Source organism: Equus caballus, chromosome 6, assembly GCF_041296265.1.
Source record: "Equus caballus isolate H_3958 breed thoroughbred chromosome 6, TB-T2T, whole genome shotgun sequence".
Taxonomy (NCBI): Eukaryota; Metazoa; Chordata; class Mammalia; order Perissodactyla; family Equidae; genus Equus; species Equus caballus.
Window position 1 is genome coordinate 60,527,309 of NC_091689.1, and position 26,352 is coordinate 60,553,660.

The 26,352-nt window shown below is 35.5% G+C and overlaps 1 protein-coding gene across 51 annotated transcripts in view; it reads right to left on the bottom strand.

Annotated features, from left to right (window-relative positions):
- The window catches only part of SLCO1A2 (solute carrier organic anion transporter family member 1A2), a 117,994-nt gene that overhangs the window by 9,180 nt on the left and 82,462 nt on the right, over positions 1 to 26,352 (bottom strand). For 37 of the 51 annotated variants that reach the window (XM_014740471.3, XM_070269107.1, XM_070269098.1 and 34 more), the window contains 8 exon segments: positions 22,633 to 22,739; positions 20,378 to 20,524; positions 17,567 to 17,665; positions 16,508 to 16,726; positions 14,038 to 14,202; positions 12,578 to 12,773; positions 7,175 to 7,337; positions 6,053 to 6,225 (listed from right to left, as the gene is read on the bottom strand). In XM_014740471.3, the coding sequence (XP_014595957.1) occupies positions 6,053 to 6,225; positions 7,175 to 7,337; positions 12,578 to 12,773; positions 14,038 to 14,202; positions 16,508 to 16,726; positions 17,567 to 17,665; positions 20,378 to 20,524; positions 22,633 to 22,739 (1,269 nt within the window). 51 annotated transcript variants of the gene reach the window in all.

Consider the following 26,352-nt stretch of genomic DNA (forward strand, 5'->3'; position numbering starts at 1 on the left):
GATAAAATTTTTCAAAGGAAAGTGACAAAAATACCTCAAAGTAAACATATTTTAAGTGACTTGGTATTATTTCAAGAGTCAGACAGATTCCTCCATCCTCTGCAAAAATTCCCCCACTTTTTCACTGTTGTCCAACATTCCTATAAGTATAAATGAAGACCACACTTCCCCAATGGCCCTTTTTGTGTCTCAGTCACTTCAGTATCAGCATGGCTACCTCCTCAAAGAATTCACTTTGAGAGTTCCTCTGTATTCCCCCTCCTTCCCCGATTAACTCAAAGCTGAGAAAACAAAAGCAGCTTACTTCACAAAAGGATACAATACATTTTTAGCAAAAATATCACCTTCTTGGCACAAGTATTTAGTGGATTCAAATACCTCTACAACTTCATAGACTGAGACACAGTCGATCTGGACCTTATCTATCTGGCACATAGACAGCGTTAACGATTTTACTCAGAAGGAAGTAAGCAAAGCCAGGAGACCTAGCATAACTCTCTTGGTCCCCTAGTTTCCATTTAATACAGAAAATAGAGCATTGAAATTTTACTGAGGAATTTTTCTTTCTTTTCTATCTCTAATATGTCACTTTATGATCTCACAGAGGCATGAAATCCTAATAGCTAAGAAATTGTAAACAGTTTAAACTGTTACCCAAACTCAATCACTAATTGGCATTGATAATAACATCAATTTCTAGAATCCAGGAATTGGAAAGAAAAATTAGAATGCAAATTATGGGAAAATTCATATAGTTCTTTAAAATTCAAATAGTTCAAATAGAGGGAAATTCAAATAGTTCTTTAAAAGTAGCAAAGTAACAGAGATGTTGTGTCCCTCTACCATCATGGTAGGAGATCCATGGAGATTTCACAAAAATAGAGAAAAGCATAAGAATATCCATAAAAACCTGGTCTTAAACTCTACAATATGATCTTGGCAAGAGATGGAGGAAGAGAGTAAAGACGTGCAGAGAGCTGAGAGCATAATTAATACTTGTCTTATTAGGGAATGGATATTATTACTGGAAAGTTTTGAAATTGGTTAGCAAAACATAAATGTACATAAGAATTTCAATAATCAGGTTAACCACTTGAAAAAGAAAATTTTCAAAATAGCATAAGAAAATCCAATATATACAATGAAAAATAAAAATATAAAAAGGAAGCAAAAATAAAGTTAAATAAATAAAACATATGAAATTAAATGGCAAAAAGAGGCTTGTCATGATAATTACAATAAATATAAATGGGTTAAATGCATCAATCTCAGATTATAAAATCAGACCTACCAAATTACCTATGAAGTGAAATGAAAGACTGAAGATTGAAAATAAAGGGAAGGAAAAAGATATAACAATGAATGAAAAGAAAGCTAGAATTACAATTGTAGTGAGAAAGAAAATAGAATTCTCTGAAAGAAATGACTAAGAGATAAAGAAGAAAACTAAGTGCAGCTAAAAATAGAAGTATAATGATCCAAGGCACATTTTCATTCTACAATATAGCCTCCAAATACATAAATTAAAAAACTGACAACATTACATGGAGCAATACATCAGTAATTTCTAGAGATTTTAACACCCATCTCTGAAAAACTGAAGGATTTAGCAGACAAAAAGATCAGTATAAATTTATATAAAATTTAGATACTGATTTACTTCAGTCCAAGAGATATGGGAACTACATATCCAAAACGCAGAAGTTAAACATTCTTTTCAGAAACACACAGAACACTCAAAAATTGACCATGCACTAGGCGCATAAGAAAGCCTCTATATTTCTCCCAAAACCCCATATCTTTTAGATTATGTTCTCTGAACATAAAAATGAAATAACAATAGGGACCATCCTGATGGCACAGTGGTTAAGTTCACGCGCTCTGCTTTGGTGGCCTGGGGTTCACCAGTTCGAGTCCCGGGTGTGGACCTGTGTGCCACTTGTTGAGCCATGCTGTGGTGGGCGTCCCACATTAAATAGAAGATTGGCACAGATGTTGGCTCAAGGCCAGTCTTCCTCAGCAGAAAGAGGAGGATTGCTGGCAGATGTTAGCTCAGGGCTAACCTTCCTCAAAAAAAATGAAATAATAATAATAAAAGGATATTTATAGAAAGATCTCATAGATATGAAAATTATATAACACACTACTAAATAAATTTTGCTTTGGTAGGCAAATGTTAAAAGAAATTGCATAATAGTTAGAAATAAACTTCACAGAAAATACTAGTTGAGGGATAGCTAAAGCAATACTTGGAAGTAAATGTATGGTTTGATATACATTAATCAAAATGAACAAATGATCTAAGTTTTAAGCTCAAATAGTTGGATAAAGAACAACAGAGCAAGTCCAAAAGCAAAAAAAATTTTAAAAAGAGCAGAAATACATTAAATAAAGACAAATGAAACCAAAAACTGAGTTTTTGAAAAAGAAAAAGAAAGCAGACAAGCCTTTGGCAACAATGATCAAGAAAAAATAAAGAAGGTGTAAATAAACAAAACACAGAAAAAAATGGAAAATCTTTCAGATACATCAAAGAATATCAGAATGACAAAGGAATATTATAAATACTTGTAAACCAGCAAGCACAAAACAGGTGAAGACAGAAATAGAAAATGTGCATAGACACTAATACTAAATAAGTGGAAATAAAATATCACTGTCCAAATGAGTACAAAGTACGAAGAGTTTTACAGGTGAATTTATAAAAGTTTCAACAGATATTTAATGCAAGTAATTCTAGAAATTAAAAAATAGAAAATTTACCAATTCATTTTGTGGTCCTAGAATGATTCCAAAACAGAAAAGAATAGAAAATAATAGGTCTATTTTACATATCAATATAGAAATAACAATTTTCAATAAAGTATTATTTAAACAAATCAAATCATATCCAAAAATGTATTGTGATTAAGTAAGGTTTTTCTCAGATATGCAAACGGTTCAACATAAAAAATCTATCACTTTATTTCACTACACTAAAGTACTGAGTAGAAAAATTATGTATTTATGTTTTCATAGATGCATAAAAATATATTTAATAATGTTTAATATCTATTTTATTATTAAAAACTCAGAAACTAGATGAAAACTATATATTAAACAACTACAGCAAGCATCATACTTAATGAAAAAATGTTACATGGTTTCCACTAAGATTAAAAAAGAAAAAAAACTCACTATGACCGCTCCAGTTTAATACAGTTTTGGAGGTCCAAGTTGGTGTTATAAAAAATTTTAAAAGCCTAAGATTTGGAAGTGAAGAGATAAAACTCTCCATATTTGCATGTATTTCTACAGAGAAAACCTAATAAAATCAGCAAATTGTTAAAACAAATAAGAAAAGTTGCTGGATTAAAAAGTAAACTTTAAAAAGATAACAGCATTCCTCTAACCAACAATAACCAACTAGAAAATACAAGAGAGAATAGTACCACTTACAATCATAAATATACATATCTATGGATGGATGGATGTATCTGGATACTTATATATTTGTAATTGTAAATGGTGCCACTTTGTATGTATGCATATATGTGTGTGTGTGTGTATAGTATTTATAAAAGATTTAAATAAATGGAAAGATATCTAATGTTTACAAATATTTGATGTCAGATTTTCTCCAATTAATCTATAGAATCTACATAAACTCAACCAAAATTCATATGTGAGTGTAAAGATTCACGCATCAAGAGCTAAATCAATTTTGGAAGAAAAGAATAAAGGAGGAGTAGAGGTGACAGTGCTGGGTGGGTGAGGAAGAGTTACCATGTGACATATTAACACATGCAATGTCAAGTAATAAAATCATTATGGCACCGGTATAAGAACAGACAAATAAAACTGTGGAACAGAATAAGATTGAAAATATTATATTTCAACATAATTAAACGCATGTTATATTAAAAGCCTGAGATGTGATAAAGGTGGCAGCACAAATCAAAGAAAGGACCTCTTATTTATGCTACGATGTTGGGAAAACTATTATATGAAGAAAAATAACACTGAACGTCCATCTCTCTTGCACCACATGTAAAGATAGACTTGCAATGGTTTAAAGACCTATATGTAAAAGGTAAAGCTGTGAAGCTAGTAGGATAAAATTTAGGGGAATAATTTTATAAGTCAGAAATGCGGAAACACTTTTTAAATGTCACCCCTCAAGACATGAACCCTAAGGCGAGAACATTATGTTTCAGTGCAACAAAATTTAGGATTTAATTTCATACAAGATACTGTGGAAAAATTAAAAGAAAACTGAGAGCCTGGGAGAAGATAATTGCATCATGTTAACAATATTACATTAATGTCTATAATTTAGACAGTAGTTATCAAAGTCACCAAGAAAAACATAGGAAATATAATGGAAAATGGGCAAAGAAAATGAATAACCATTGTGAAGCAGAAGCCCAGAGAGCTAGAAAAAATGTTTTCAGAGATGCTTAGACTCACTGAACCAGGAAATCACATATGACAACATCATTGAGGGGCCGGCCCTGTGGCGTAGTGGTTAAGTTTGGCATGCTCCACTTCAGTGGCCCAGGTTCACAGGTTTGGATCCCAGGCATGGACCTACACCTCTCATCAGCCATTCTGTGGTGGCAACCCATGTATAAATAAAATGGAGGAAGATTGGCACAGATGTTAGCTCAGGGCTAATCTTCCTCAGGGAAAAAAAATAATTGAGCTAACATTTTACACCCATTGGAATAGTCAAAGTCAGAAAGTTAGATAATTCCAAGTGTTAGTGAGACTATAAGGAGGTAGGAATTCCCATGCAGTGATGTATAACTCAAAAATACTAGCAGTACTTGGTGGATTTATGTATGCATGTGCCTCATGAACCAAAACAAGACTTATAGCAGGACATCATCTGTGTGAATATAAAAACACATACACAGAAAACTCTTAATATTTTACAAAGGAAAACACATGTATGAGAACATATATATATCACATTAATGTGAGTGCCTATGGTGATAGGAAGTGGGAAATGGAATGAAAAAAAGTAAAAATGAAGTAAAACAAGAGAGAAACCTTACCCCAACATATGATGGTATTGTACCATGAACCAAGAATTATGATTAACTTAACTCTGCTTCTGAGTTCCAATAAAAGTCAAAGAAAAGAAAAAAAATGCAAACTGTGTTTATTAGACATATAAGATTTTTTACCGGGCATGAAGAATGCTGTAATTGAAAGACACATGTGTGATATACCTAACTTTGAATTCTAGTTCTGAAGTTTCCTAGCTTTAGAAAGCCCTTCATCATTTATGTCTCACAAATTTGTGTAAGAGAGTCGAGCCTTTATTCTTATGCCCATTTTTTAAATGTATTTCATAATTTCCACATTTTGTGTGTGTGTGTGTGTGTGTGAGGAATACTGGCCCTGAGCTAACATCTGTGCCAATCTTCTCTCTTTTATGTGAGATGCCTCCAGAGCACGGTTTTTTGAGCAGTGTTGGGTCCGTGCCCGGCATCTGAAACTGGGAACCCCGGGCTGCCGAAGCAGAGCATGCAAACTTATCCACTAAGCCACCCAGCCGGCCCCATATTATGGCCATGTGTTATTAAAGAAAAACGGAACTCAGAAAGACCAAATGACCTGCCTGATGCCCTGTAGAGAATAATTGGTGCAACTGGGGCTTCTGACAGGTTTACACTCTGCTGTTGGCTAGGTCGGACCATAGGAAATGACTGCTGGGCAGTCACTCTACCTATCAGAATGACTATTTCATATGGTTTACCCCAAAATATAAACGTGTCTCTTCTTGTGTTAAACAATGAGTGGTTCACTAATTTAACTCTAAGAAATAAGGAAGGACAGATACAGAGGGAAATGCCAACAGATGAACATTGATATTGCTAACTTTAAAATTTTGTAAAACTCAACAATGCCTAAAGTGAAACTCTTAAATAATATATTAGAGCATGAATTCTTAGATACTATGGACTCCAAGTGGCTTTCTTAGAAAAAGCTCCCTTAATAAATGACCAGAAAAGAATCTAATAGAGAATCTAACAGACAAATCTACAGAAAATAATTCTCATACCTCAGGAGAACCATATATCCAGGTATGGCGGATAAAGAATAAATGAAACTACTGGTCATGGATAGGATTAAAAAGTATTGGAGCATCAGGGAACAGTCATGTCCTTTGTCACACAGCCCAAGAACTGCAGATGAATTTCCTGATGTCCCAATGCAGCTACAATTTTGGAACACCTGTCAAAAAATATATATATTACCCTATTTAAGAAAGGCAAATTTTAACACAGATCTCAAATATTTTCTACATAGCCAATTAGATTAAGATGGAGACTGTTTATTCACTTTGTTCTCACCTCCTTTAGGCTGTCTCCCAGGATTATAGCACAAAATAAAACACAGAAGAGTGGCTTCAGAAAAATGGCATTTCTTTTTAACTGTATGGCATAAATTTGCAATAGCTCAGCCAGCCTACAGTTATGCTTTCTTAAAACATACGCTGATTTGCCACAACACTAAGTATGACAAACAAAATTTGTTTCAGAATGCTCAGTTGAAATATTTAGATATTTACAAATAAAGCTTTGTTTAAAAAAATATAGTTTATTTCAAAAATAGAGCAAAGCTAACCCTTTTTGAATTCTTATTTGTTCCAGGTTTTAAGAAGAATCAAAATTTATATTTTATTTTGATCACCAATCGACGTTATGTGTTGTGACTTTTTTAGGCAAGAAAACATGCATAATTCCATCTTCTTAAAAAGTTGTCAGAAAGTGAAAAGCACGAAAGCATGTACATACCAATACACAGGAAAAAAAGGAAACAAACCCCAGCAATGCAATTAGCTGAATAATTGAGACCCAAACTGCGAACTCTATCTCAGTGATAAAAATATTTCAGTCCAGAGTATTTGTAAAACAAATTATCAAAGTAATAATGTCAACTGTTATGAAATTAAAGATCAGTGCTCAGACACTGTGAAGGTTTAAGAAATAAGATCTAGGAAATAAAAGGTAAATCAAGTGAGCATATAGAAAGTAACTTATTTTTTCCACAAAAAAGATAATTTGATTTTGAGGAAAATCTTTAATTTTACTTTTATCAAATGTAGGCCCAGTTCATAGTTAGAAAGTGCCAATAAGGTGCATAACACATAATTTCCGTAAAAAAGAAGAGGATGTGTTACCATGTCTATTCCTGTTCCGACAGATGTCTCACAGCCAGCAAGACAAGCCGACATATACGACAAACCATTTTCTCCACACACAGGGTCCCATATTTTAGTTGGACAGTTGCAATTCATGTTGCAGCCAGTAAGGATATTTTCCACGTATAAATCTTGATGTGTTCTGAAATGGTTTAAAATAATGCCATGGACAATGAAAGACTAATAGAGCATTTTCTTTTTCTTCTTTTCACCTCAACTTGCAACTATATTTCCTCTGCTCCCCAAAATAAAAACAGAAATCTTCCAACCATCCACGTGTGGCCTGGGTACTATAGCTTGGCATAAAAGATACCTGCTTTGGTGGTCACATAACCACTTTTTCAATGATTTATTTCAGATAAACAAATAGCCAATAAACAAACATTAATCAAGGGCCTGCCACATGGGAGGCATTTTTCCAGGTATTATTAGAACTCAAAAATAAAGATGACCTAATCCCTGTGGTTGATCCATATGGTGGAAAGTAACAAGAGAGATCATATTTTATAAAAACAATCTCAAAGGTTCACTTGGAGATCAAAATCTGTAAGCTCAATTTATATCGTAGACAATACATTTAGCTCCAGAAACATAACTAACTGAGTAAACAAATACATTCTTCTAGTATAAAAAGTGTCCAGTGGTGATCAAAATGGTGACATACGTTGTTTCTGACTTCAGTCCCCTCACAAGAAGACCAATTACCAGCTATCCATAGACAAGTCACCACTGTCAGAATCCTGGAACCTAGGGGTGAGGCTGAAGCACTCCCCTGGACCGTGGAGTTCAAGAAGGACCACATTAGAAGTGTAAGAGGAGCAGTTACACTCTGACCAAATTACCCCTCTCCCAGGTCAGCATAGCACCCACCAAGAGGCACCCCCTGGGCCTATGATTTCTCCAGTGGAAAAAGAAAGCCCAAGGTGGGCATCCAGCTCCCCCAGCATTGTGGGATGCTTCCCAGGAGGCCCATTCGATCTAGCCACATGGTGATCACAGGGAGAATCTGCAGGGCTCCTCCACTGGGTATCAGATAGAGAAGGAGAAGGGAGGTGGGGCTAGAGAAACTAGCACTCGGATCTTGGCAGACTGCATTCTTGCAGCAGGGCCCAAGTAGAGATCCAGCTAGTGGCTCTGACGCTCTACAGAGCCAAGAGGTCAAGTGGCCTTGTCTGGTCAAGTAGCTGGGTTGGCAATTCTGCCAGATTTGGGTCCCCAATCAACACATACTGGCCGTGGAGCCTGTTCTACTGCCTCAGCAGAGCAGAGAAGTAAATTTGCAGCCCTGCCCAACTGAGGTGCTTAGCCTCCAGTCCCGTCCATCCAGGAGGCCTGGCCAGAGAATCTGGGCAGCCATAGAGCCCATCTTGCAGCCACAAAAGATCCTGAATAGTCAGGTAGTCAAAGCAACCTTGAGAAAGAAGAATAAAGCTGTAGACATCACACTTCCTGATTTCAAACTGTATTACAAGCTATTGTAATCAAAACAGCATGGTATTGGCACAGAAACGGTCACATAGATCGACAGAACAAAATAGAAAGCCCAGAAATAAACCCATGCATATATGGTCCATTAATTTACAACAAAAAAGCCAAGAATATGCAGTGGGGTTAGGATAGTCTCTTCATAAATAATGATGGGAAAACTGGACAGTCACATGCAAAGAACAAAATTGGATCCCTATCTTACACCATACACAAAAATCAACTCAAATGGATTAAGATTTAGATTTAAGACCTGAAACCGTAAAACTCCTAGAAGAAAACATAGCAAGTGAGATCCATGATGTTGGTGTTGGTGATGATTTTTAGGATTTGACAATAAAAGTACAAGTAACCAAAACAAAGACAAACAAGTGGGACTATATCAAACTTAAAAGTTTCTCTACAGCCAGGGAAACAGTCAACACAATGAAAAGGCAACCTACTGAATGGGAGAAGATATTTCTAAACTATATATCTGATAAGGGGTTGGTTAATATCTAAAATATATAAAGAACTCACACAACTCAAGAGCAAAAACAACAAATAATCTGATTTAAAAATGGGCTGAGGAACTGAATAAACGTTTTTCCAAGGAAGACATACAAATGGCCAACAGGTAAATGAAAAGACGTTCAACATCACTAATCATCAGGGAAATGTAAATCAAAACCACAATGAGATCTCATCTTACACCTGTTAGGATGTCTATTATCAAAAAGCAAGAGATAAATGCTGGCGAGAATGAGGAGAAAAGGTCACCCTTGTGCACTGTGGAGGGGAATGTGAATTGGTGCAGCCACTAAGGAAAACAGTATGGAGGCTCCTCAAGAAATTGAACATAGAACTATCACATGATCCAGCAATCCCACTTCTGAGTATATATCCAAAGTAAATGAAAACAAGCTATCGAAGAGCTATCTGCACCCCCATCTTCATTGCAGCATTGTTCACAATAGCCAAGACATAGAAACAACATAAGTGTCCATGAATGGATGAATGGATAAAGAAGATATGATATATATTCTGCAATATGGAATACAATTCAGCCTCGAGAGAGAAGGAAATCCTGCCATTTGTGACAATATGCTAAATGAGGGCATTATGCTAAATGAAATAAGACGCCAGACAAGTACAAATACTGCATGGTGTAACTTATATGTGAAATCTAAATAAAAAGTCAAGTTTGTGGAAACAGGGTAAAAAAGTGATTGCCAGGACCCGGAAGTGGCGGAAATAAGGAGAGGTTGGTAAAAGAGTACAAATCTTCAGTTATAAGAAGAGTAAGGCCTGAGGGTGTAACGTATAAAATGGTGACTATAGTTGATAACAGTTTATAGTATTATTGAAACTCGCTAAGAGAGTAGAACCTAAATGTTTCCACCAAAAAAAACCAAACAGGTAAATATGAGAGGTGATGGATGTGTTAATTAACTAGATGGGAGAAATCCTTTCACAATGTATACATATATCAAGTCATCATAACACAGACTTTAAAATCTTACAATTTCATTAGTTGATTATGCCTCAATAAAACTGGAAAAAAAAAGAGAGGGGGGAAAAATCATTAATGATCGTGAACAAAGGCAAAACCTTTGTCCAGTGGAAATGACAAGCAGTTTTAAAATGGTTAACAGCTCTGACCCTGGAGTCTAGTTGCCAAATTAAAATTTGACATCTCTTGCTCATGCACTGTTACTCCCTGAACCTTAGTTTCCTCTTCTATAAAATGGAGATGGGGCCGGCCCAGTGGCATAGTTGTTAAGTTTGCGCTCTCCACTTCAGTGGCCTGGGGTTCATGGGTTCGGATCCCGGGTGCAGACCTAGCACTGCTTGTCAAGCCACACTGTGGTGGCATCCCACATAAAATAGAGGAAGATTGGCACAGACGTTAGCTTGGAAACACTCTTCCTCAAGCAAAAAGAGGAAGATTGGCAATGGATGTTACCTCATGGCCAATCTTCCTTAAAAAAAAAAATGGAAATAATTCTAGCACTATTTCTGTAAAGATTAAATGAGGCAACGTAGTAAAGAGCTAAGAACAAGAAAAAGTGTGTGGGGGGTGGTTCTTATAAAAAAGGCTAGTGCTGGTGAGTTTGTAGCAACTCTTGTACACTGTTGCTGGGAATGTAAATTGGTGCAGCCACTATGGAAAACAGTATGGAGGCTCCTCAAAAACTAAAAATAGAACTACCATATGATCCAGCAATCACACTTGTGGGTATAGATTTGGAGGAAATGACATCACTTACTGAAAGAGATATTTGCACCTCCGACTTTATTGCAGCATTATTCACAACAGTCAAGACATGGAGACATATATATATATATATATATATATATATATATATACGTACAATGCAATATTACTCAGCCATAGAAAAAAGGAAATCCTACTATTTGTGACAACATGGATGAAACTTGAGGGCATTACACTGAATGAAATAAGTCAGAAAGGGAAAGACAAATACTATATAATCTCACTTGTTTGTGGAATCTAAAAACCAGAACTCAGAAACAGACAATAGATTGGCGGTTGCTGGGGAGGTGGGGGTGGGGAGGAATGGGTGAAGGTGGTCAAAGGGTACAAACTTCAAGTTACAAGACGAATAAGTTCTGGGGCTCTAACGTGCATCATAGTGACTATAGTTAACAAGACTGTATATTTTAAGTTGCTAAGAGTGTAGATCTTAAAAGTTACCACACACAAAAAATTGTAAATATGTGAGGTCATAGACATGTATCATTTCAAAATATAAAGTGTATCGAATCATTAGGCTGTACACCTTAAACTTACACAATGTCTTATGTCAATTATATCTCAATAAAGCTGGGAAGAAAAGGTTTTTAAAAAGTGTCTAGCAACAGAGGATTTTCTTGTGCTCTGTGTAAGGTGATTGAAAGAGCACTAGCATGGGGGTCTAGAGACTGAATTAAAGTCCTAACTCCATGACTAGATTATAAATTGCCTTTTTACACACTTGCTCTAGGAATTGGAATAATTGGAAATGGAAATAATCTTTAAGATTTTTCCAGTTTTAAATTCTGTGTTCCTATATTAATGAAATTGAAGAAGTTTGCCATGAACTCCCTTTGTCATTTAATCCCTCTGAATCTTAATTTCTTCATCTGTAAAATGGAAATAATAATACCTATTTTAAATGGAACTTGCAAGACAAATCAGTTAATATACAAAATTACTTTATGATTTTATATTTAAAATTATTCAAATCTTATATTGCTTGAAAATGTTAAAGGAAACGTGTTAGGATGCCCTTCATTTCATTTTAACGGATTACTCCCTTATCTAAATATGTCCTCCGAATGAATTTTAAAAATTCACATCACTATGTAAAGCCTGCCTACAAACCCAGATAACCTCAAAATACAAATCTAAAACTATTAAATGATAAGACATGATTATACAAATGAAATATATGAATTTACATACGAATTAATATGCCATGTATTAGGATTCAGTTAGGCTAAATTTAAGCCCATTGTGGAAACATATAAAGATGATTGAGACTGTATAGTCAACTCTTAATTTGACTCATTTATGAGAGGATAAAATATATGGATAACATATCCTAATACAACCTAAAACTATAGGTAGTTCCTTTGATATCCACTTTAATATCTACTAGGATATCACAAAGCCAAACACTCACACACACACCTTCATAAACTCACTAACCTTCTGAGATGTTCCCAACCTCTTTAATAAGCCTAGAACCTGCATGGATTGGGTTATGATTGACAGATGGAGGAAAGATGAAGAAAGACTACAGATTACTGCCATTAATTCCAATTAGAAAATGATCTGGTCATGGATAATCATTGGAGAACATATGTTATTAACTGTTGAAAGAGTATAACATCCGTTAGAAAACAACATACCCTTCATAAGAGGTGGTTACGCCAGCAACTGGAGAGTTATCACAGATCATGAGAAAACACAAGTAATAGAGAAGATACTCAATTAAAGAAAACCAGCATCCTATGTGGGCAGCTTGTTTGACAGTAATCTTGAACTTCTTCATAATTAAACCACCAACTATATATCCAATGCATATTGGAGGTAAGTTATAAATACCTGTAAATGCAAGTAAAATAGTATTTACAAAGTGATTTAGTGAAGGAAAAAATATGATATCTTTTTTATCTAATATGTATTACATAAGAAACCATTGAGGTCCAACTCACAATGAAGAAAGTTGATTTAATTTTGTCCCCACTTAGTTACATACTACACACAGAGAGATTTTAAAATGCCCCACAACATCGAAGTATATTTTGGAAGCCTGTTATCATTATTGTCCATTTAAGTAATTACAGTAGATTGTAAATTTCATATAGGCAAAGGTCACATTTATATCCCTTTTCTTAGGATCCAGGTAGGAGTGACAAGTCAAAGTTGACCAGTAATTTTTGCTTCCCATTCTTTGGAGTGAGATTATGTGTATGATTTGTGATTTATATGATTTTGCAGGTCTTTATTCCTACTCTGGTTGTTAAAAATTTGACCCAGCTCAAGGTAATTTAGAGGGTCATTTTGCTGAGCCTGTGATTGTCAAGGGTATTTAATTTTATGTCTTGCTGCTACTGACCAGCACTCTCCCTCCCCCAAGGCACCCCCCAAGAAAGGAGAAAAGAAGAAAAAGGAAAAGACAGCCCTAGACTGCATTCTCACAATGCCAGGGTCTGCTCATGGAATTACATTCTTGGCACAGCTTGTTAAAAATCCATTCCAGTGCCCCATACGAAAGAGTCTGATTTAGTATGTCTGAGGTGAGCCCCAGGTACCTGAATTTTAACACTCTACGTGATGGGGATGCAGGTAGCCTGGAAATTCACTTTTCAAAACAGTAAAAAGATCAGGGTAGGGGTTAGTGTGGTCACAGGAAAATCAGAATGTATGGGCTGCAGAGACGCCTCAAACCACCAGGGGGACCAGGGAACTAAGTTAGAAGGAACATGGAATTCATGAATTGGAGCCAAAAGTAAAATCCGGTAGTAAAATGTGGACTCCTAGCGAGGTAACCCTGTCTCCCTTTTTACACTAATGGATTGCCTATATGAAAATTGTATCTAATTTGTGCATTCCCCAAAATTCCCACAAGTATTTTGAATTTACGTTCTGACTAAAGAGAGAGCAAAAAGGAGAAGAAAGCCAGGACTGCCTGGCTTCCTCCCTTCCTTACCTTTTCTTGATTTCACTGGAGAGCAGAAAGGGGAAATGAACCAGAGACAAAAATATTCTAACAGATTTCAATTTAGGAGTTTCCTGGACCCATCGTTACACTGTTCACCATTTCATGGGAAAAAGTGAGCTGCTAATCGGCAAAGAACAAACATACCAATTAAAAAGATTGCATCCGAAGATGATTTTCCATATTGTTGTTCCAGATATTTCGGCATGAAGGAGATCATATTAACAAATGCATTGAACTGGATCACACTTATTAGTATGAAAAGCATGTAAATTGGGTTGCATAAAAGACTTTTCAAGAAGGGTAAAAAATCTGAAAAAAGAAAAAGAACGAAACAATATCAAATTATCTCAGCTTTGCATTTTATGATTAACTTTTTCTGAAATATCAACCTCCCCTCCAAATTATGCTTTTCTGTTTTATAATGCACATCTGTTTGTTAATTCTTTTACCTCTTGAAAGCTAGAGTTATATCATTGTTTTAGCAGCTTCTGCTCTCTAGTGATGCAGTTGACTAGGTAGGGGTCAGAACACAATAGTTTTGCCTTCAGTAAATTACTATTGTGTCTTAAGGAAAAGCTATATATAACGTGACCAAAATATTGTCTGTGTTCACACCATTTCCTTTTCATCCTGCTCTTAATATCTTATCTTCTCTAGAGATCATCTAGCATGAAAGATACTTGTTCTGTTCTCTAAAGTCTGGAAGAAAATCAACGTGATAAAGAAGTTCACACTCAAATATTGATATTATCATTCCTGAACATTTAAAATGAAGATATATGTGGGAATTCATGAGATATAGATTTTCTCAAGTACCAGGTATTTTTCTGTTTCTTTAGAACAATAGTTTTGGTGTTTCTGCCAAAGGTTCACAAGAGGATGCACATTGAGACCACCTGAGGGTCTTTTAAAAATACCGATCCCCAGGTCTCAGTTCCTGAGATGCTGATTTATTTGGTATATACTAGGGACCATGTAAATGATTTAACCAAGCCTTTTCCCTGTTTGTGTGGACTGACAAAGCTCAGAGCCAAATCTGTGGCCCATCTCTAGCAAACGTTCTAGATTCACACTGCCTTTATTTGGGGTCAAATTCTCACTTACAGTTTCCTTTTCCTTTTCCTATCTTCAGCATGGTTTAATGCAAAGAAATGAATTCTCATTGAAGAATTCATATTTATGAATAAAGCACATGGCAGGGTAAAAAGTTGTGTTCAGAGCTCTTTGGAGCTTTGTAAGTCACCCATGTTTATTGACATCCCTGTCCTAATAGATGAGTCTCAGTGGTTCCAATTTCTTTTCTATATGTCTTATACTAAGTTAAGCTCTTTTCTAGTTTTGAATATTGATCTTGCAGACACTAACAATATTCTATGTTAAAATCCTCTATCAGTCCATATCAGCCCTTTGAGAAGAGCTGTTAATATAACCATGACGACTCTGAGAATTTGCAAGATTCTGAATTGGCTCCGAATGATCCAAGAGGTGTTAAATTAAGTTCATCTGCGATTTAAGCGAATTCAAAATGGTTAATAATAATTTTGTGCAAATTGGTACTATAATTTATGGCGGATGGTAGGAGAAGTAGGGTCAACAGTAATAATGCTAATAGTAATAGCAGTAATAATAATAATATATGCCAGAACTCCTTTTACCCTTACACGACAACTCTATAATACTAAGCACTATTGTTATCCACATTTTACAGTTAAGGAAACTGAGCCCCCACCCACCTTCTAAATAAACGTTCTTTAAGAATTCCAAGTCCCAGGCCACTCTTCATACTAATTAAATCAGACATCTAGGCAAATCTACAGAATTTCTAAACATCAATAATTTAAAAAATTTCCTACATGATTGCAATATGTGGCCAAATGTGAGAATCCATGTTCTTGAATACTACTTAGGCTATCTTAGCTTGGTTTCCCACAGAAATGCCTGTAAATTATGCTTTGAGAATCTATACAAAAAACCCTGTTACATGAAATATGCTCCTGCATTTACTGAAAAACAACTATGTGGTCAATATTACCTGTATCATACATCATATGATAATTTTTTCTTTCTTTTACAATTTGTTACTTGGGGAACAGTTTCTCTTTAAGATTTGTTATTCTTCCCTCCATCAAATATAGAGAATTATATGCCCTACCATGTTTGGGTTTTTTTTCTGCCTTAACTTCCAGGAGGCTCAGAACTAAGCTAACGTTCTTGATTTCAGAACTATATACTTATTTCGATTCATGTATATCTTTTCCTCCTTTTGTTCTTAGTTTGAATTTCTTTCTTTTTTGAAAATTAGGCCTATGTTGCCTGTAAAATAGATTTTTTAAGGCAAATGGGACCAAGTAAAATAAATAACTAAATTTATTGAGTGCCCAGATTGACATAAAATTTTATATAAATGCTGACCTAATTCAGCTTCCAAATTATACTACTTATTTCCAAGTGGAAGCATAGGAGGAATCAGACTAGCGAGACATTCTTAACTGCTGACTGTCAGTGACAAAGTGTCTTAACACAGCCTAGGATGTTATAGTGTTAGACTAAAATACAGACACATCTACATAAAAGAAAAAGTACATTATATAGTATTTAAAGTGTTTATACTTGCCCTTAGTGATTCCATCCTTTTCCTTCTTGACTTCTTTTTGTTTCTCTTCTTGGTCGTTTTTAACGATCTCAGCATTATTTGTTAGTCCTTCTTTTGGAGGCGTTTTGGGCAAAAAGAAAAAAGGGATGGCAGTGAGCAGATTCACTCCTGCACAAACCAGAAAGCCAAACCACCATGCACCAACCCAACGCGTATCAGTGGGAGTTATGGTCAGGTCCTCTGTAAAGAAACACACGCATTCTTTATTAGCTTAAGGTATTATCTCCTGTATGAACTATAGAAAATTATTAAAATTGTAGTTCTCAGGTTTTATCAAAGTATAGAATTTTATATAATTCAGATATTCATAAAACTTGTCTGACAATATGTGGTGTTACAATATTGTCTAGCAATAAATTAGTTTGACTATCTGTCTTATCGTGTAAGGAATTTATAAATAGGTATTCATTAAAGAACTACAAGGTCTATTTCATTATCCACAAATGATTGCTCAATTAAAAGAAATTCAGGGGCCGGCCCCGTGGCCCAGTGGCTAAGTTTGCATGCTCCACCTTGGCAGCTTGGGGTTTGTGGGTTCGGATCCTGGGCATAGACCCAGCCCTACTCATCAAGCCATGCTGAGATGGCATCTCACACAGCAGAATTACAAGGATCTACAACTAGAACATACAACTATGTAGTGGGGGGCTTTGGGGAGAAGAAGAAAAAAACAAAAAAAAAAGACAGGCAACAGATGTTAGCTCAGGGCCAATCTTTAAAAAAAAAAAAAGAAATTCAAACCTATGTGCTTAAATCTTTTAAAAACAAGAAATATGGTTGTAGTGTAGTAGAAAGAGCACTGGCTTTTGAGTCAGAAGATCAGCATTTTAGCTTGCTCTCCTGCTCACTGATTTGAAATATTTGAGAAACTATTTAAACTCCTCCGCTTCCGTTTGCTCAGTGAAAGTGGAGATAATCTATCTAACTGGGGGTCAAATAGGTCAATGATTAACTACGATAACATCCCTGAAGATGCTCTGTGTCCTCTAGACACTGTCTAAATAGACGTTATTGAATTACCTGTGTTCACAGATCCAGTGTCAACATAAACGTTTGCACAAAATGATGCTAACAAAAGTCCAATCAGAGGACCAATGATAGCTCCTGTTTCTATAAACCCTAAAAATAAAGGAAAATATAAAGTTATAGTAGAGTTCTGTACCCGCATAGAGTTCTAATTCTATATAGAGTCTGAAAATTGGATTGTTTTTGCTTTAGATATTCAATTTGTGGGACAATTAAGCTTGTATACATATAAGTAGAAAGGTTGTTTCTGTAAATATTTAAAAAGGACCCTGATAATTTAAAGCCACTTTCTCTAGGCCTCCAAGTTCCCTTTCATGCTGAGGTCTCAGGTAAAGATTAGCTGTAGCAGCATAAGCTAGTATCATGCTATTGACAAAGTCACAATATAGAGCAAGATTCTTTTGATGGTTTCCATAGTCACATTTTTAGAAGAACTTTAAAGCAATCCATGTTATGATAAACTTCTTATGGCACATTCTTCAGAAAAACTTTGCTCCCAAATATTCAGTTTGAAACTTCCTCTGGCTATGTCCTCCCTATTAATGATACTTCTCTTCACTTTTATCATGATCTCTTTTCTTATCCTCCACATTCTTATATTCCATTTCCATCAGTCCCCCTTGTCCTCACTTGACTTTCTACTCTTCTGGAACTTCATCAGCAGTTATCTCATGACTTGTCTACAATTCAGAATCTATGCTGAGCTCTCTATGTTCACTGAAAATCCAGACATGAGCTTCTTCAACTTTCTTCTTCTTGACTTCAAAATATGTCTTCACCCATTGTCTCTGCCTTCTTCACAGTTCTATAGGCTGACCCACCTACCTGACTTCTTGACACTAATCCCTGCAGATCTTCTCTGAGGTCTTGCTCAACCACACACTCCCTCTCTTGTGTTTGTTCAATCTCTCCCATCCACTGATTTCTCCGATATCTCAAACACCCTCTGCTTTCTTTCCTTTCACCACTCTCTGCTTCTACTTCCTTACCACACACTCTACTCAAATCTTTTCACATTCTAATCAAAACACTCTCAGGTAGCACCAGTGATCTCTTGGTTACTTGTCCAGTGTCCTTTTCTGGTCTCCGTCCTCCTAACTGTCCATGTTACTTGACATTGCTGTCCGACTTACTTTTAACATTTTCCTCCTAAGACTTTCACAAAACTATACATTCATTGTCTCACTTTTTCCCCTATGACTACTCCTTCTTTGATTTTTCTTCCTCCTACTCTACTCACGAAGTTGAAGTGTTCCCTAGTATTTTCTTCTAGGACCTCTCACTATATATATGGTCTCCCATGGCAACCTCATTTCGCCCTCTTGGTTTCATTTATTGTCTCTGTATAAATGATTCTCAAACTTTGTATCTAGCTTTTATGTTCTCCCCTAAACTCCAGAGCCATACGTGGAACTGTTTCCTTGATGCATAGCTAATTGATTTATGCTTATGTAAGTATACACACACATATTTATTTATTTCATTTTTTCAAATTTAATTATACATACAATATTTTTCAAATTTCACCGATTTATAACTATGTAGTTGTTTATACACTAAATCTTATATGAACCATGTCATATTTATCTTAATATATAGAGAGATTATCATAGTAATTTATATATATTATACACCCTAGTATTTGTTGAATAAAGAAATATATATTATAACAAGGTGTTTGTTAATTTATTGCAGGTGAGCATTTGTATTCTTCAAAAGAAGTATGTTAAGGAATTTGAAAGGACTGAATAGAAAAACACTGTGAAAGATGTTTGCAAAATCAGCGAGTCATCAAAAAGTGCCAAAAGTTACTGGGAGTAATGATTATCCTAAATATTTTAATCTATCTTGATTATGTGTAATTTTGTTCCTATCTCCTCTCACCTTCTTTGAACTACTCTGGTTTTTAAAAGATATGTCTATTTAATAGCAAAGTGTTCCTATACTCAAAGCTATGATTTTGTAACCCACAGATGGAATAACTAAGGAATGTAAGTTATGCATAATAAATTAAGAGTATTTCGGAGACTGGATGACAACATAAGAAGGTGGATCTTAAGTTGGATATCGTGGGAAGTGACATTGATGGATTTTACAAAAGGAAATTTCAAGGAAGATAATCAAAAATATGAAGATGAATACTTGCGAAAAATATGAAAAAGCCTGACTAGTATAGAGAGATTGTGGTGAAGAGAAACTATATAGGAAACTAAAAAGATAAACTGATTGTAAGCTATGCATAATAAATGGAGAAATCAGAGTTAATAAATAAAGAGCCAGTATGTTTCATGAACTTGGTAGAGAAGACATAATTAAAACAATGTTTGAGAAAAATTATACTGCACATATGTTTATAAGAAATTGATAAAAAGAAAATACTAGAGATAAACTGACCAAAAAAGAAGTTGTAATAACCTGCAGATGAAGTAATAGAGACCTGAACAAAAATAGAAGTAATGAAAATAGTAAGAAAGGTTTTGAATGTAGGGGAAATTTTAGAGAAACCTTTGGTAAATCTCTTAACAGACTGGATATAGAGTGGTGCTAAGGAAATGGAGAAGGCAAAGAGAACTCCAGGAAAACTAGATTAGGGTATTTTTAATAGTAAAAAGCAGATTTGGCAAAGGGTTTGTTTGGAGTTAGCATGTAATTTCTCCATTCAACAAACTTTTACTGATGGCCAACAGTGCCAAGGCACTCTGCTTATCATTCTGGAAATCACTGAGAGTCAAAATAAATAACTAATATCCACCTTCAAAGAATTTACTTTTCTGAAAAGAGGCTAAAGCAGATTTTCAAACTCACCAATATATAAAGGAGAGTTTTCAGATTTGGCAAAATCTTCTATGTAGGAAATACCCAAAGGCATGATGGGAGTTTCACCAATTCCACGTATGATATTTCCTACTAGTACATACACCCACATTAATGATTTAACTTCCTTCACACATTCTGCATTAAAAGAAAAAAAGGCATTGCATTAGTGTTTTGATAGTGAAGTATTAGCAATACTTAAATTGTAAGTTTTTGGTAAGCATTTTACAGTTCTTATGTGACCATGGCACCTTGTCAACCATTTATATTACTATGCTGGCAAGGAATCATTGGGCCATCCCTCTTGCATTTTCTGACAGAGAGCTTATGTATGGCCAAGTATAAGTGGTATGCTGGAGCCAGTTTCTACTGGGTTGGGAGAGATGAGTATACACCTCTGTTCCCAATTCAGTGTTTAGTGACAACATATTGGTAGTTTGATGGAAATAGTTACACAACAGAAATTGGCAAACACTAAAATCCAGGGCTTTTTATTTTCCCTCCAGAGAGCTAGTTTCCTGCAACTACTGAGCCCCGTTAGCTGCTATGAGTGCTACCCCATTTCTATACTAAATTTGGGGAAAGAAAAAACCCACAAATATCTCTACCGAGAATGTATACTATATTTATAAGATTTAAATAAGAGTCTCACTGAAGTTTGAATTCTCTGCAGCTCTAATTACTTATGGACACTAAAAATATTGAACTGGGTAGTAATCACATTTTCTCTATAATGCCTACTGTATACTGTAACCACCGAATAAGTTTTAATAAAGAAATCCATCCCAATCTTGGAGCAGCAGCTGCTTAGTAGAATAACAAAGACTAGTCCAAAGAGGATTGAAAGGGAGGAAGATAGGTAAATCTCTGAAGACTTATGTCTACTGTTTTTCCATTTTTGTTCTAAGCCAAAATAGCAGTCAAAACATGAGCACGCTCTGCAGGGTCACTTTTTCAGGAAAGTGAGTGACAACTTATTCTCATCTCCTACAAGCTGGCCAGGTGCCACCCACAGATGTGAGGGTCCTGAGCACAGCTGGGTCTGGAAATTTTTTATGAAATCTATCTCTCAGTCATTCCCAGTCCAAAAGGATCAGTTTCCATTTCTGGGGATTCGTATATTTTTCCCACAGTGGGCACAAGGATTTGTCTCTGGAGATCGTAGGCAAACTCTAGGCCCATGCTATGGCAAAACTAAAAATATCAGGTGATCAAAGAATCAATACACTCTCCTGGAACTACACCAGACTTGGGACGTTTTGATTTATCTACTACAAAGCACACTTTTTTAAAAAAGAAAAAAAGTAGGAAATAGGATCAGAGTCAGTCTTTGGCAAAAGCCAGCCCAAGGAAAGAACACAGGCCACTGTTATGTCACTGTTTTTCATTGTTTCCCCAGGGGGTTCCCTTGGCTTAGAGTTTCTGAGACAGCTATTCTTACACTCCCTGAAACTATTTTGGTTCCTTCTGATTCCATGCTGGCAGTAAAAATTCCTAGCCTTGAGAACCACTGTAACTTCCACTGATATGAATCCAGCATAAAAATGTCCCCATCATAGAGAGTTCTAGTCTGAGGTGAGTCAACAGGGTCACCTCCAGACTAAGTATCACCAGAAGATTGTATAGATGCCTTAGCATGGGAAAGGGTAGAGACTGGTATGTTGTTTTTCTGGGACTACAGGAAGCTCGAAGAAGCACCACTACTGTGTTGGACTGTAAAGTAATGTCTCTGGTAAAGAAGGAGAAGTAGGGCAGAAGGATAAGTTCCTAGTTCAGTAGAAAGAGAATAGAGTAAATCAGAACTATCGCGTACTTGCCTGCTTTCTCTTCTATAGAAGATTAGAGATAAAACTTAAATCCTTTGAACTTTGTTTCTATGTCTATTTCCTATTTACATGTTATATAGACCAAATTATCAGTGTAAATCTATTGTTCTAAAATGTTTGCTCCACAGAATTAACTCTACAGTAGTCCTTGAATGGATGTCTTTGATTTATTTTTAAATAACCATTTTAAACAATAGACAAGGCAGTCTTAATAAGTATATTCAAATATATATATTATATATAAATATAATATATTCTGTGTTATCAGACATTCCTAGTCTCCCTCGTGATTTCCAAAATCCCTGAAAAAAGAAAATATATTTTGCTCATTTGCCTTACTTTCTTAACCAAACCCAATAACTCAGAAAGTGTTCAGTTACAAATTCACTGAACAGAAAGCAATAAAATGAAGTAGACAACCTGATGGATCCTCTGTTGGTCTGAAAATCTGGGTTCCATTTTCCATACACAAGAAACTGTTTGAGGACAAATTGCCTGAAACTGAAACTGTAGATTCATATTCATATCTGTATGAACACAGGGAAAACATGTTCGTGTTAAGGAGCCAAAGAGGACAATGTGAGCATTGTGCAGATTACTCCTGTTTCACTTAAGACACAACATCCACATCCAGCAAAGTAGTTTTCTTTTCATCTTTGCTATCTGATCATCATAATATCACCAAAAAGAACTTGCCACTCGCTGTAAGCATACAATCTGTTGACAGCTAGCTTTCAATTATCTGCATGTGGATTATCTTCCTCTTAGATTACCTAACATCAACCTTCTGTGGTTTTTAGGTGATCATTTCCCGGAAACAATTACTGTGGGATAAGGAACAAAAACTAAGATAAATAATAGACTCTACAAAGTATAATTAAGAAGATAAAGGCTTTGGGGGAAAAAACACCACCACAAAACCAGGTTCCAACTTTGGATTCTCTGAGGTTTGCTCATAAGAAATATGCCATTGCTTTCTGGGAAGCCAAACAATAATTACTTCATGTGCTTGTTAATCCCTAAGAAAAACAAAACATTTGTCCGTCATAATGAGAGACCTTAGGAGAATCTCAAACACTGTGAGAGCACAATGTAATGACTTTTTCTCTTCTCATTAGAACAAAAGAGTTAATAGACTGTGACCATTTGCCTTAGGCAAATTGCCACAAGATCCACATGCCCTTTCTCAGAAAACAAATTACCACGCACCAACAATGGAGGGAAATATGTCCAGCTAAGTCTCTCTTTGTTAGAAATTATGCTGGATTGGCTTCTATGTTTCTATTAGATAAGAGAAAGCCAAAGAAAATTTGCCCTTCTGAGTTCCAAATAAGCTAAAGAGTGTTATGCTTGGATGTCAACAATAGTCCTAATTTCTATGCTATGGAACATAACGAAAAGGGTCAAAATAACTTCCCATTAGAACAATTGCCCAGTCATGCCTGTAGAGTTTGACTGTGAACTGTGGATAAAGGCTTCTGTCTCCATACCCATGATCCAATGAGACATGCCAGCTTTGGGCAAAGAAATAATACCTTTGGCAGAGGGTGGAAAGAAATGTAAATAATAGCTGAATATTATTTGATGCTGTCTTGGACAGGATAGGAAATAAAAGGACAGTAAAAACTCTTTGTCTGGAAACTTCTGATTCCTTCAGAAATCCCTGAGAAGACACTATATCTTGCTCATTTGTTATCTATTAAAACCCAATAACTCATTCAAAGTCCATTCATCCCCAAAACATCAGCAAAATGGCAGTAAATTGATTTTAAAATGGAAAATGAAAAGGTATAATGCCACAAGGATAAAGAGAATGGAAGATTTGACAAGAAGAAAGAGTTTAATAAGATTTTGAAAATGGGAAAGCAGATAACTGAGTGGTCACTGAATTAGTTGATATGAGAAGAATGGCCCTAAGTAAGTGCCTACAGGGGAGCAACCAAACGTGTGCCACACTCCCCTTGGGAAATCTCAGGGAAGATACAAGATATGTCTAAACGTGGGAGTGGGCATGATCCCAAAAACAAGAGGATTGGTTTAAAGCATGTATGTGGATCAGTTAGACCCTGATAGACATCATCTGCCATTTTAACTGAAAATGGTCTTTTGACTCTAGAGAGTCAGACCAGGTACATTGAGGATATGGAGGTCATACTAAAAACCAGGAGTATTAAGTTAAAAAAAATCTGCATACTGAAAAGTGAGATTCCTCTCCCACCTGGTTGGTAGCCAAGCTTCCACCTCTCAGGCAACAGACTGGAGAATCCCTGCCTAGGATAACTGACAGATTATGGGCAGTTCTGAGCCATCTAAAACACAGCCAGTCCCTGTGCTGTGAAGTCATCCGTTAACCAAGTCCTACATATGTACACAGAACTTCCAGTTAGCTTGTAGTTGTTATTCTTCTCTCTTAAATATGAATAGATAACAAGAACCACCAGATATATGAGGGAAGCCTATAATGGTAAAGAAAAAGACAAAACAAATAAAAAACTGTACACTTGAAGGAGAGAAAGACAATGAAGACAGATGAGGAAAATGTATGTGGGAAAAGACATTGCATTCTTGAAAGAAGATGTTCTTTAAAACGATACATTCAAAGAAAAAAAGAGTCCTTGAAAATTAAAAATATGGTAGCAAAAGTTAGAAATCCATTCAAAGCTTTGGAAGATAAAGTTAAAGAAAACTCCCCAAAAGTAACAAAAAGACAAGAGAGAAAATGGCAGGAAAAATGATGAGAAAAATATAAGCTTAATTTGGATGTAACCATATTCAAGAACTAGAAGAAGAACTGAATTTTCTAAAAACAGAAAATTGAGGGGTAGGGACTGATATTATCAAGAAACAATACAAGTAACTTTTACAAATGTCCAGATTGAAGACATTGAACACAATGGAGGAAAAGGATCTATAGTAGACAATTACGAATTTAGCCTCTGGAACTTAAAAGAAAATCTCAATAGCTCCCAGAGAAAAGAAGTTAGACACAGGGATTAGAATGCATAGGATTCTCAATAGTAACCTTAGAAGGTAGAAAACATTGGACTGATGTCTTCGAAATCCCTAGGGAAAATATTTCCAACCTAGAATGTTATACCAGCCAAACTATCAACTAAGTGTGGGAATAGAATATGCATATTTTCAGATGTTCAAGATCTTAAAATTTTTAATTCGCTTACACACTTTCTCAGAAACCTATCAGGTTACATTTTCCATAAAAAGGAGTGAGAGTGAAAAAGGAAAACAGAAGATATGATACCCAGGAAATAAGGAATTGAATGGAAGAAAAAGGCAAAGCAGATTCTCAAGATAATGTTGAAGACCAATTTCAAGGAAGTAGTCACTCAGAAAGCCTAGAGAGTTCCTGGTTCAGATTGCACATGAAAAATTGGTGGTTACAGGAGAGGTATCTTCAAGACAAAAATGAAACTCTCTGATATGTATGAGTATATTGAGAAGACATTCCCCTACCAGTAGAGAGTTTCCTTATGGCTAGTGAGAAATGAAAAGAAAACAAATCAAAATAAAAAATGAAGCAATTATTAAATCCAGGGAAAATAAAAAGTGATATAAGAAAGGAAAGATAACAGCATGTTTTAGTTGAAATGTAAAAAATATTTCCATAGTGATACACATGAAAATAGTGAACATGAGCTTATAGTAGGAAGTCAATAGATATTACACAACACTAAGGTAGCAAAAACTGAAAGGATAAACATTTACTTATAAATACGGAAGCAAACAGCAGAAGAAAGAGCTAAAAGACTTGGGAGTGGTTGAATCTAGAAAGCAGTAATATGGCCAATGTTGAAGTAACGGGACAATTCTTTTTTCAACATAAGACTTTCAATATAATTTTAGTTTTACAACTTTGTACACATATTATTTTGGTAAAAATTAAAATAAAAATCAATCTTCAGATTGAGTCTCTTGGTGACCTACAATTAAACAGAAACTCAACTGTAATTAGAAGCATCTAAATAGTCCCAAGAAAGGAGTAATCCCAGATTTGCCAGAGCCTAAGAATCTTATCATCAGACTCAACTCCATGAAAGAGCTGTCTCAAATCTCTATTTCATAAATTGACAAAATGTGGCTGTGTAAGTGGAAGCAGCCAGGAGCACAAAACAGACAGATGAG